This window comes from Sceloporus occidentalis, unplaced genomic scaffold, assembly GCF_023333645.1.
Source record: "Sceloporus occidentalis isolate IW3139 unplaced genomic scaffold, rSceOcc1.0.p SCAF_88, whole genome shotgun sequence".
Taxonomy (NCBI): Eukaryota; Metazoa; Chordata; class Lepidosauria; order Squamata; family Phrynosomatidae; genus Sceloporus; species Sceloporus occidentalis.
The window spans coordinates 4,001,770-4,014,561 of NW_028317068.1; the positions used below are offsets into that span (position 1 = coordinate 4,001,770).

Consider the following 12,792-nt stretch of genomic DNA (forward strand, 5'->3'; position numbering starts at 1 on the left):
TTCTGTCATATTAAACTACAGCTTGAAGGTCAATTGGCCTTGACAAATGTTTGTTTTGGCGGAGTAAAAATTATAATAGTGACGTTATTGTGTAGGCAAAGTGGTCTAAAATGTATGTAACATATTCATTGCTAAATGAAGTGTTAGAAGGATCATTCCTAGTGTTGTTTAGTTCCCACACCTCAGCCAGAAATAATCATTTAAAGTTTAGTCTTATTCATATTTTCCATAGAATGCTTGGTTCTCATATCATACAAGCAGGTTACTGATATGAATATCATAAAGAGTTTGTTTTTAAATATGAATTAAACCATCAGGGCAGCTTTGTCTAACTGCAATAGCACCTTTAAAGTTGTATAACAAATCAAATATTATAAAACCAAAAAAAGCTTTAATGCATGGTGCTGAAGGTTAAGTTAGTCAAGGGTTTCCTTTTAATGTTAACTTTTACTTCCCTTTATTGATAAATATTTTGGACTTTTATGGACACCGAATTCATATATGTTTTGTACATTATGTTTGTAAATATTTTTTATTTTATGTATTTTACGAAACAAATAAATGTTTTAACACGTGTGCCTGACCCATTACAACAAATACACGTTAATGCTATATATTACTATTTTTTCTTCTTCCTTTAGTGCGGGTGGAATGACCAGCCTTTCAAAGCATTTCTTAAGCATCATTTGCCAAAACGCTTTCACTATGCCAAGAATGACCGGATTGAAACTCTTCACATTTACACCGAACCAAAATGGCAGGTGGCTCTGTAAGTAACATAAACTTGTGGTTCTCTACTTGGCACCATATGGTGAGAATCTTATTACCAAGTCATTTGTCTGACTAAATCTTTTAACCATTAGTAGTGATTGTTTTCTTCCATATTCTCAATGTTTCTGGATCAGCACACATTACCTTTAACTAAAAAAACAGACAATTCATGATTATCTTCTTATGAAACAATAGTTTTTTGGTCTTATTGGCGCCCACTGTTCATGGTCTATTAATAGCTTATATTTGATTTGCCAGATCATTTGTTCTTTGGGTGAAACAATTAAAACAGGAAAAATTACTAAAGTTCAGCAACACCTTTTAGGAACAAACAGACTGAAATCTACGTGACTGAAAGCATAGTGACCTGTTATGAAAACAGTTTGCAAATACACATAAGACTATATTCAATATATTGATTGCAGCAGTACGGTGATTTCAACCCCTTTAACTCCTTCACTAGCAAGAAGGACTGAGTTAGCCCTGTATAATGCATAATTCAATTGATGAGGAGGCTTTAAAGAAATATTAACCTAGTAGAGTTAGTTGATTGGCTAACTGAGTAGATTTACAGTGGAAGCTTTTGAGACCTCAGGTTTCTCCCTCATGCATATTATACAAAATAAATGTGAAAAAAGTATCTTTCTTAAATACACAAACACATCAAATTGAAGTTCCTTGATCAGTCAGTGGTGGTATAATTGATTACAGCCTTTTCCTTGGAGATGTCAGAAGGTGTTCACTCTTATACTGGGGCCAGGTTGTCTTGGGCTCTGGTTTGCAGGGTGGTCTACAATGTGATAGTGGAAATAAATTCTAAATCACATTTGAGGCCATCATTGAAGCTATTGAATTTGAGCAATAGTGTAATTTCCCATATTTTCCTCTCCCTCTGAGTTTGGGATAGTCCCATTAAAACAGTCAGTCTGATATCTCTGACGCTGTGTCCATTGTGGCATTGAGAAATGTCCTGTCACCGATGTTTATGTCCTCTTGTTATTGATATTGGAGGTGTAAATTATTTTTTTTATTTAATGGTTGGCCTCTTTCACCCACATAAGGAAATGTTGCACCTGATAACGTGTACATTGGATGATTTGCAAGTGACCCTATGATGGGAGTGTGGTATAGGGATCTTGTCTGTGTTGTAAATGTGTGGGCATGTTTTATACCTTCTTTGTAGGAACAGAAGAGGGACTTTGATGTGTTTTTGCTCAGGGCACTCCTTACTATAAGTTGTTTTTGTCTGCAGTATCAGAATAGATGTGGTTGTATCTTAAGTTTTTTAGGTAGATTTGTTTGTCAATCTGTTTACAGAACAGGGATGTGTCCAGAAAACCTACCCCCACTAGAAATGTGAATACCTTCTGACACCTCCAGAGGAAGACAACAAAAAGACCTGAGAGGTCTCGAAAGTTTGCACTCTAATATTCGCCTTTATAAATCATTGTATGCTAGTATTATTTGGAACCCTACTTTTTGGTTTAAGCCAAATGCTGATTTTAATTTAAGAGAAGAGCTGTTTTGTAAAGCATTTCAGTGAGTCAACATATTTATATAATAAGAAGTAGTCACATACTGTAAGCTTAGATGATTTTGGTGGTCCCCTATCAAATGTAATAAGAATAATGAAGAAGGGACCTGTGAGGTCTTGAAATCGCATATGACCAAATCGTATTCAATAGAAGGCTATAACAAGCTTCTTCTCTGAGATCAATATCTTATGTTTGACTTTAGAACATTGGCTTTAGGTAAAGAGTCTGTGTTTTCCCCACAAAGTGGTTGTGAAATGATGTGGTGAAACTATACCAAATTATTATTAGTACTCTTTATTCAGAGATTACAGAATTTTATAACAACGAGAGGTCATCCTGTAGGCTTAACACCTATTATTTAATGTATACCACCTAAGGTGTACTTTTGTTAACCAAATGTTTTTGGTATGTATTTGGGGAAAAACTTTGTTTTCTATGATTTTGTAATATATAGGTCAAAAGGTGAAGCAAAATACTGCAATGGTGGATTTCACGGATCAGATAATCGTTTTCAAAGCATGCAAGTATGTTCTATAAGCTTTATATGGTTTCCACAATGTTAGCACTATTTATGTTAACATACAGATGTTTTGTCATAAACGACTCTCATAGTGTTCACATGATTTGAAAAGAAAAATTCTCCCTGTCTGATTTTCTGCATTGTTGCATTGTAGGTTATTAGATCTTTAGCCAGAACCTATTAGAAAAAAAGGGAATAAAGTGAATAAACAATGCTTACATTTGATACTTAAGTCACATTTATAAAAGCACCATATACCCCATGTGAAAAAGCAATAGCTAAATAAGAATCAAAATCTGTTTACGGCACCTTTAGCAGCAGTGACCTTATTCAAACACTCCCTGTCTTCCACATCAATGGGTATTTGATCTGGATTTTTTCTAGGCCACACTACCACATCCGTGCTTTACATATCACTCTGTATTACATATTTTGTTTAATACTATTGACTTAACAAGTTTGGAAGTAGTGATTTTCTTTTTACATATAGTGTTAAGGGACTTTTTTTTTTTACTTATTTCATTTATATTTAAATTTTTATCTTTCATTTAATTTTTTTAACTTATTTTTTTTAAAGAAGGAGAAAGATTTTTCTCTCTCTCCTGATTTGTTTGTGCTGATCAAAATGTGATCAGCAGCCAGGGCTCGATTAAAATACCGTATTTGCTCGATTATAAGACGAGGGTTTTTCCGGAAAAATACCCCTCGTCTTATAATCGGGGTCGTCTTATAATCAGACCTCAAATAGGTCTGACTATGAGACTAAGCCTGGATCCCCCCGTGCCCGGTGTGGGGGAACCCTGATCTCTGACAGCCAGGGAAGGTCTGAGCTATGGACGCAGACAACCCCCGCTGCTAACCGCACCTCCTTCCAGCTGCAGCGGAAGTTGCCTACACGATTCGCGTAGAGCTCTACACGCTGCCCGGACAACACACCGGGAGTCAGCACCGGAAAGTTTTGGGGGGGGTTAAATGGGGGGCATAAGGCATTTTCTGTAGGCAGAGTGCTCTATGAAATGCCTTTTAACCCCCTTAATGCCACTCTGCCTCCAGAAATGCCTTTTAACCCTCTATACGCCACTCTGCCTCCTGAAATGCCTTATACCTCCCTATATGCCACTCTGCCCCATAATATGCCTTTTAACCCCCTAAATGCCAGAGTGGCATATAGGGTTATAAGGCATTTCTGGAGGCAGAGTGGCACATAGGGGGTCAAAAGGAATATCATGGGGCACAGTGGCATATAGAGGGTTAAAAGGCATATCATGGGGCACAGTGGCATGTAGGGAGTATAAGGCATTTCTGGGGCAGAGTGGGGGCAGATGTGCATAACTGGGGGAGCAGGTTGGAAAATAAAACGAAAATAAAAACAAAATATTTTTCTCAATCATAGCTTTTATTAAAAAAAAATAGTTTACATGAATTAACATTTACTGGTAACTTTTTTCCTATAGGGTCGTCTTATATTCCGGCCTTTTTTTTTTTCCTAAATTAATATTCAGATTTTGGGGGGTTATCTTATAATCGAGCAAATACGGTAATTGTAATTAGGCGGCAGGGGGAGCAATGGGAGCGCCCAGTAGAGCCTAGAGAAGGCCTTCTGAGGCTCTTCTTTTCCCAAGTGAACTTCTGGTGAGTGTCAACTATCAGAAGCGAATGCTTGATAACGTGATCTGGCATTCCTTGAATGATGGTGTACCAGAGCTCGTGGCAAGTTACACACGATCCATAGACAGAAATCCAGTGATGCTGTCAATAGGCTTCTTGACACAATTGGGACATAAAGGTAGGTCCTAACAGGACTTAACAGGATAAAAAAAATATCCCACATCATGACAGGCCCCACTCCCTGCCCATTTAGGACCATCCCTAGATGTCAGTGGGACTGACCGTTGAAGTCAGTGGGGCGGCCCGCAAGGGCAGGCTCCGGGTAGCTGGAGCCCAGAAGTTCCCAGGTATGGCCATGAGGTTGCCAAAAGGACCACTTACCTTTTTAAGGCCTATCTGGCATTAATACGCAAAGTTTTGACTCCTCAAAATAAGACAAAAAAAAAAGCCTGCCAAATTAAAAAAAAATGTAATAAAAATCCATCTTGTGAAGGTGAGAAGGGCTTGCGCCAATAGGCTTACACTCTAGAAGACAAAAAAATTACATAAATATGTGTTATATTATGTACTATTGTTATTACAGGCACTTTTTATTGGCTATGGGCCTGCATTCAAGACTAAAACCGAAGTTGAACCTTTTGAAAATATAGAAATCTATAACGTAATGTGTGGTAAGAGTTTTGTGGGGGTTTTGTCTTTCTTATGGCGCTTTCCATGTTACGTGCTTTCCAAATCCCTAATATTATTATTGTTTCGTAATCTTCTAGACTTATTGGGCCTTGTACCTGCATCTAATAATGGAACACATGGCAGCCTTAACCATATCTTGAAACAACCTGTTTATAAGCCATCCTTGCCCAGAGAGGTATCAGATCCCCTGCAGTGTCCACTTATTAAGAATGCACAGGATAATGGCCTTGGCTGCTCTTGTGATTCATCTGTAAGTATATGGAATTTTGATTCTTTCTGAGCTTTGAGTCCCATTTTTTTCGCTGTGAAAAAACCTTTTTTCTAAGTGGTGAAAACAAATCGCAGCCATTTGGTTCCATTAAGTAGAAGATGGCTGACTGTTTCTTACGTAATCTTTTTTGCATGTCCAAATCGAAACACTTTTTTAAATATGATGTGAATGAAATAATGATTTGCCTGTCTTTAGGTTTGATTGGGAAGCTCAGGCTTGATTTCATAGACCTGCTTAACTCCACTAACACAGTGTCATTATGAATCATAAGCCTTCAGAACTTGCTTGATAAACCTGACATCATACAGGGTTATTGTGGAGTAAATGCCAATTGATATATCATATTCAGTTACTCATGTTCACATATTTATTTATTTTTAGGATCTGACAGTTGATGGGTTTAAGAAACAAATAATCCTTACTTCTTTGGAAGGTAAATGCTGTTAATGAATAGATGTGGTTAATGAAAATTCTCATCTGCTTCGCTTTAATAATGGTGTAAGCACATTAGTATGGAAAAGTATGTCAAATGCATGAATCATCGATCAGCCATAGCATTATGACCACCTGCCTAGGTCCCCCCTTGTGTTGCCAAAGCAGCCCTGACCTGTCGAGGCATGGACTCCACTAGACCTCTGAAGGTGTGCTGGTGCCAGATCTGCAACAGGTCCTTTAGGTCCTGTAAGTTGCAAGGGGGGCCTCCATAGATACATCCTGGTGCCATGTGTTCTCCAGGTAAGCGGTGCACACGCACCTGGCCATCCATGTGATGTAAAAGAAAATGTGATTCATCAGAACAGGCCACCTTCTTCCATTGCTCTGTGGTCCAGTTCTTATGCTCATGTGCCCATTGTAGGTGCTTTCGGCAGTGGACAGGGGTCAGCATGGGCACCCTGACTGGTCTATGCAACAAACTGCAATGCACTGTGTGTTCTGACACCTTTCTATCATAACCAGCATTAACTTTTCAGCAATTTGAGCTACAGTAGCTCGTCTGTTGGATTTGACCAGGCGGGCCAGCCTTCACCCCCCACCCGCAAAAGTGAGCCTTGACCACCCATGACCCTGTTGCCAGTTCACCGCTTTTCCTTCCTTGGACCACTTTTGACCGGGAACACCCCATAAGAGCTGCTTTACACATCAACTTTGAGGACAAAATGTTCACTTGCTGCCTAATGTATCCCACTCACAGACAGGTGCCATGATAACAAGATTATCAGTGTTATTCACTTCACCCGTCATAAAGTTATGGCTGATCGTTGAATACTTTTGCTTATATAACTAAGAAATATTTAGTGCTATTGATAGTATAACAAACCAGAGGTACAATAAGTGCTGTCACATAAAAACACAGTAGTCATACAGACATTGATTGGGGTACAATAGGTATGTTGCAACTGATTTTTCATAGCTGCCAAGTATATCAGCTTCTAATATTAAAACTATACAATTTGAGAGCCCTCCAGTACTTTGCTAGCAAACACCATTTTCCCTCTAAGTTCCCACTCAGTCATTGAAAAAAATGGTTTGTATTTATTACATTGTATTCTATGTAGAAGCTGAAACAGCAAAACAGAACCTGCCGTTTGGAAGGCCAAGAGTTTTACAGAATAGCAGCTATTGCATCCTTTACCATGACCAGTACATCAGCGGGTACAGCTACGATACTCATATGCCACTGTGGAACGCATATACATTAGGAAAAAATGTAAGTATCGATGAATTTTATGTAATTTTATAAATTTAGAATAATACCATGTATTTAAAGTAGTGTAATACATATCCCATTTCAAGAGTTTTTAAAGGGATTTAAAACATTCACGATCGTGAGTAGTGGGGAGTAAATTGTTACAAATTCATAAAGCACCACTGGATTACACAGTAAATGTGCTTGGGGCTCATTGTTATTAACCAATCTTGTAATCCATTTCATTAGTGTGTAATACAACACAGGTGAGACCATCTCAATTAACTGCTCTTTCAGCTTTGAGGTCACATGCCCAGTTTCTCATGGAACGCTTGGCATAAATACTATTTTTATGAAAGATAAATAGATATTAATTATAATTTGGTGTATCCAGTCTGCTTTCCCTGTTGGATTCTGAACTCTCTATCATTAAGGTCTTCCTCATAATTTGTTTACTTTAAAAGTATCATACATGATGATCTGGATATACAGGAACAAGCGTTTATTTTTTTTAAAGTCTATAAAAATCTGAGTTTAGTTTAAGTGACTACTTTTTCTTGATCTTAAGATACAGTTTTCCTTTATTTATTAAATAATGTATGCAAATAATATGAACCACTGTTTTTTACATCCAGTCTTGGGCCATTTTGTATTGTGATGTTACCATGGGAAATTTCAACTATACTTATTATGGCTAATGTATGTTTTTATTCTTCTAATTTAGTTTTTTTAATACTTCTAGGACTATTCAGCCAAGTCTGTGGAAAATGAGACTTTATGTATTTTTGTCGATATACGGATCCCTTCTGTTTATAGTCAAAGTTGTCAGTATTACAAGAGCCATTATTCACTGAAATATGGATTTCTTTTCCCTTTTGGTAAGTAAACTCATAGTGTGTATCTATCTGTTAAATTTCACGATCTCCCTCTAGTCGGCTCAACATTAGGGAGGGTGAGGTCTTCAGGCAAATAATGCAGAGCATGGGGATATGACGTTATCCCTGCGCTCTGCAGCAATAGCCGGCGCATAGTGATGTGGGAGCAGTAAAGCGTCTGAAGTGTCAGGCCTTGCGCTGCCACCACAGGATGGAGGATGAAGGATGGTGGAAGAGGTAAGAGATGGGGAGAAAGGGGTGTAATGGCAGTGTATATGAATGTATGTGTTTGTAAGCTTGTGTGTGTGTGTATGGACAGGTGTGTGTAAGAGCAGTATAGGTATTTGTAAGCTGTGTGTACTTACAGCTGTGTGTGTAAAGGCAGTTGTGTGTAAGGGCAGTATATGTTTATGTGTGTGTAAGGACAGTGTATGTGTATATGTGTGTGTTTATATGCAGGTGTGTGTAATTACAGTGTATATGTATGTGTGTAAGGGCACTGTACGTGTATATGTATGTTTATGGGCAGGTGTGTGTAAAGGCAGTGTGTATGGAGGGGCGTGTGTCAGGGCAGTGTATGTGTATATGTGTGTGTAAGGGCAGTGTATGTATATGTGTGTGTGTAAAAACAGTGTATGTGTATATGTGTGTTAATGGGCAGGTGTGTGTAAAGGCAGTGTGTAAGGGTCCTGGGAATGAGGCTAACATTAGCCTTTTTTTTTATTTAAAAAAAATCTCTGCTGTTGTTGGCTACTCTTCCACTAAGCATTATTCCCCAGTCAGCATTATGGTGAACACCTGGCTGGCTGAGAATCATAGGAATTGTAGTTCACAGCTAGCATCTGCAGCTTTACTGTTGACTGCACTAACCATGATGCTCAGCCAGCATCATGGAAGCAGTATGTCTGGCTGAGCCTCATGTGAACTGTAGTTAACAGCAGATGCTATGACAGGTGTTAGCTGTGAATTTAAACTCCCAAGATGCCTAGTCATGTGGACACCTGACTGGCTGAGCAGGTGTCCACAGCTAACATCTACTGTTAACTGCACTTCCCATGATGCTCAGCCAGCATCATGGAAGTAGTATGTCTGGTTGAGCCGCATGGGAATTGGATGTGTTCTTTATTTTTAATATGCGTGACTGTGCTGACAAAAATGTAGCGTGTTTTAAGTAGCGATGCAAGCGCGGCATTGTAAAATGCAATTGTATTGATGAGTGATTTAAAAAAAAGTGTCCCTCTTTGACATTTTGAAATGTTGGGAGGTATGTGTGTGTAGAGTATTTGATAACTGACCATAGCATTAGGAATGAAAACTGACTTTTACAAAATGCTGGCCCTTTTTAGTACAACATGGGATTTTTTCATCACTGCCAATGCACAGTTTTTTTCTTTTTTTGAAGGGTGGCTTATGTTGATTAAGGGGTGGTTGGGATAAATAGCAAGTGTAATAACCTTAATATAAGTTTTATCTCCCAAAGTGTCTTCTAGAAATAACTCTTATGCTGGTCGTGTCACTAGCAATATTGTTCCAATGTATCCTGCATTTAAAGGTAGGTGTATTTAGTCCTTGATCTCTATATTTACATATATAATGAAAATATATGTATTGTCATAATTAAACATTGAATATGCATTTATTTTAGAGATGCTGTTATTGTCAAAATAAAACAAATTTGGAACTAATTGCAGCATTAGAAATATAATTCCACTTAATGCTGGATAGACAGAAATTATTATTTAATCATGTAAAGTTATTTGTATTTTCATACAAATAAGCTGTTGGGAGATGTGCTAAAAATAAAGGTGGACCAGCACCTTTTAAACTCTTTGCTCCCCTTAGGATGTACCAGTATGTCCTTGGAAGCTGTGCCCACTATAACATACATTGTTACTTTCTTGTAGCAGCAGGAACATCTCTGCCCTATTGGCACAGGCTGACTTGCATTTAAAAATAAATGATTTCATATACCTTTCACTGGCAATACTAATGTTATTTAACGTTATTTAACTTGCAGTAATATGGAATTATGTACACACTGTTATCTTATGGAAGTATGCCAAAAAGAAAAATGGTATACAGGTTATAAGCGGTCCCATATTCGATTATGATTTTGATGGTCTTGCTGACTCTGATGAACAGATTTCACAGTAAGTTTTTTTTTAACATTCTTGTCTTCTGTCCCATTTATTTTGTTTTCTCAAAGACTTGAAGCACTTATATTTGTTAGGTGCAAGTACTATGGGAAGATACCTTGCTTATTAAAAGGAGGCGAATACAGTAGGGTTTATATGAAAAAAACGTGACACACCTAGAATGGGCAACATAAATGTCAGATACTGTATTTAAATATAGCAAATATATGTCTCCATATAGTGAATACACTGGAGGACATATTCATTGTAGATATGGAATATTCTAGTTACTCATAAGTATAAGCATGCCCATAAATCTAAGGGTGTATATAAAGTAAAAAAAAAAAGTATTAAAGCAGAACCGGCCAGCGGCATCAGCAACCATCGGCCGTTTAGATTACATTCCCAGCAATCTGATGGCCGCGTAGTGATGGGAGCAGCATGAGGGGGTGAAAGGTCCGTGCAAGGGGGGCGGAGCTTTCACCCTTCACGCTGCTCCCATCACTAGGCGGCCATCGCACACGGCTGCTGGGTGCTGATGCCGCCGACCGGCGCTGCTTTAATAAATTTTTAAAATTTAATATGGCAAGCCGGACCAGCCGCATCAGCGGCTATAGTATTATAGTAGCGCCGGCCCGCCGCATCAGCGGCCGCTTAGATTAGATTTCGGGCAGCCTGGGGGCCAATTGTCCCCCTGCCCAGCCCGCCCCTGGCGCCGGAGTCGGCTTCCAATCCCGCTCCGCCGGCCGAATCTGCGGGCCCACCGGGAAATTTCCCGGTATCCCGGTGGGCCAGTCCGGCCCTGCTTGGGCCCCCTTGAGTGGCAGAACTCCAGGGCCCGGTCGCAGTCGCGACCCCTGCGACCCCGGTAGTTCTGCCACTGTATGTGTGTATGTGTATATATATATATATATATATATATATATATATATATAGTGAATATGCATAGATACCATAGTTACATAGTCTACAGTTGACACCTTTAAAGACTACTCTGGTTTAATTATGTCTGAGCATTGCAAGTTACGCTTTTCTGACTGGTATCTACAGTATATCACAATTGAAATCCCTTTTGGAACAGATGAGACTTAATTACCTCCTGAGGTGTATCATGGTTTTTATAAAAACCATTACTAAAACCATTTGGTTGCCACCATTAGCGGACCACTAAAAAAATAAATATTTGTGATGGGCTTTTAAAGGGATTATATTTGAAATGTCTCACAGGTCAATTAGGAAGTTTTAAGCTATGGGTGTAAGGAGTATCTAATCTGACATGAATAGGGATGATGATAAATGGTGCTCACTGATAGATATCTTCTTTATGACCATTAATTTGGTGGACTTTGTGAAATAACAAAGGCATCGATGGATACTGGCTTTTGGAAAATACACAACTTTTTCTTCATTTTATTTTGTACTTTGTACATTTTATTGGGAGCAGAATCTTCACAGTAAACTATATAATAACATAGTGGGTGCTAACAAGCCTTCTAGTTTAGCTTTGCTTAATCTCCATAATTACATTGGTCAATTTATGGACAAATAGTATATTTGTGTACAGTAAAAGAATAAAATATGGAATTACATCCAACACTTGCTTGTTTTTCCAGAGCAACAACTGACAGTGGTGTGTATATCCCGACTCATTATTTCATCATAATCACAAGTTGCAAAAACATTTCTCAAACTCCTTTGGAATGCAAAGGTCCACTTGAAGTCCTATCATTTGTTGTCCCACACAGGGAAGACAACAGCGAAAGTTGTGAGGTGAGCTATGTGGTTTTGGAATGGGGTTTCTGTTTGCACCGAAACAATCAACAGATTTGCACCGTCCATAGACAGATCGACTGATTAGTAATCTATGGATCTATGGATATTAAGTGATTTGTTTTATAGTGCAGTCTTACTTATTGATGATCCTGAAAGTTTAAAGTGCTGGTATGTAAAAAGAAATGTGGGTGAATTAGCACCAATGCATAGTATGGAAGCTTGATTTACAACTACACTTCTGGGAAAGCTTTGCATACATATATTATTTTTTTACCAGGGTATAACATGCACCTACTCTTTAAAGGTTATAATATTCTATATGAGGTTATACAGTAACAAGCACTATCCTGGATGGATTGAGATATTTCCTGACAAAAAAACTCTTCGAGAACACCCTTGGACTAATCTAATGTGTTTCTTACCACAGAAAATTTGTCTTTACATATATATATATATATATATATATATATATATATATACATTTATTTATAGTTGCATATTAAAAAAATGTAAAATTCTCAAGGTCTTTTGTTTAATATTTTCAGAGTGACAAAGATGAATCCTTATGGGTCGAAAAGTTATTTTATTTCCATGCAGCTCGAGTGAGAGATATCGAACTTCTGACTGGACTTAGTTTTTTTCATAATACAAAGAATTCCGTTGCTGACATTTTACAACTCAAAACATTTCTACCTAATTCTTTATGAAGGAAAGATTGTTTAAAATATATTGGTGAGCTGTACAGAATAATTGTTTAGTGTATGCCGACAATGAAGTGGTAAAAACTAGTATCTATTTTTTCTCTCAACTGGTTGCCTTCCATATTCTAGTGCATAGACTAATACCTGTTTGACTTTCTAGAATGGACGTGATGTTATTAAATCATATTTCTAATGCAAGATAGCAAGAAACGCTTGGCATTAACAT

At 38.0% G+C, this 12,792-nt stretch overlaps 1 protein-coding gene across 1 annotated transcript in view; it reads left to right on the forward strand.

The window, feature by feature from the left end:
• LOC149284810 (ectonucleotide pyrophosphatase/phosphodiesterase family member 1-like) overlaps positions 1-12,572 on the forward strand; it is a 34,701-nt gene extending 22,129 nt beyond the window's left edge. The window contains exons 15-25 of the mRNA XM_089496222.1: positions 642-769; positions 2,761-2,830; positions 5,018-5,105; positions 5,202-5,374; positions 5,777-5,828; positions 6,952-7,124; positions 7,840-7,960; positions 9,423-9,509; positions 9,975-10,107; positions 11,706-11,862; positions 12,411-12,572. Coding sequence (XP_089352348.1) covers positions 642-769; positions 2,761-2,830; positions 5,018-5,105; positions 5,202-5,374; positions 5,777-5,828; positions 6,952-7,124; positions 7,840-7,960; positions 9,423-9,509; positions 9,975-10,107; positions 11,706-11,862; positions 12,411-12,572 — 1,344 coding nt within the window. The remainder of the gene's footprint in view (positions 1-641; positions 770-2,760; positions 2,831-5,017; positions 5,106-5,201; positions 5,375-5,776; positions 5,829-6,951; positions 7,125-7,839; positions 7,961-9,422; positions 9,510-9,974; positions 10,108-11,705; positions 11,863-12,410) is intronic.
• Positions 12,573-12,792: the final 220 nt, after the last annotated feature.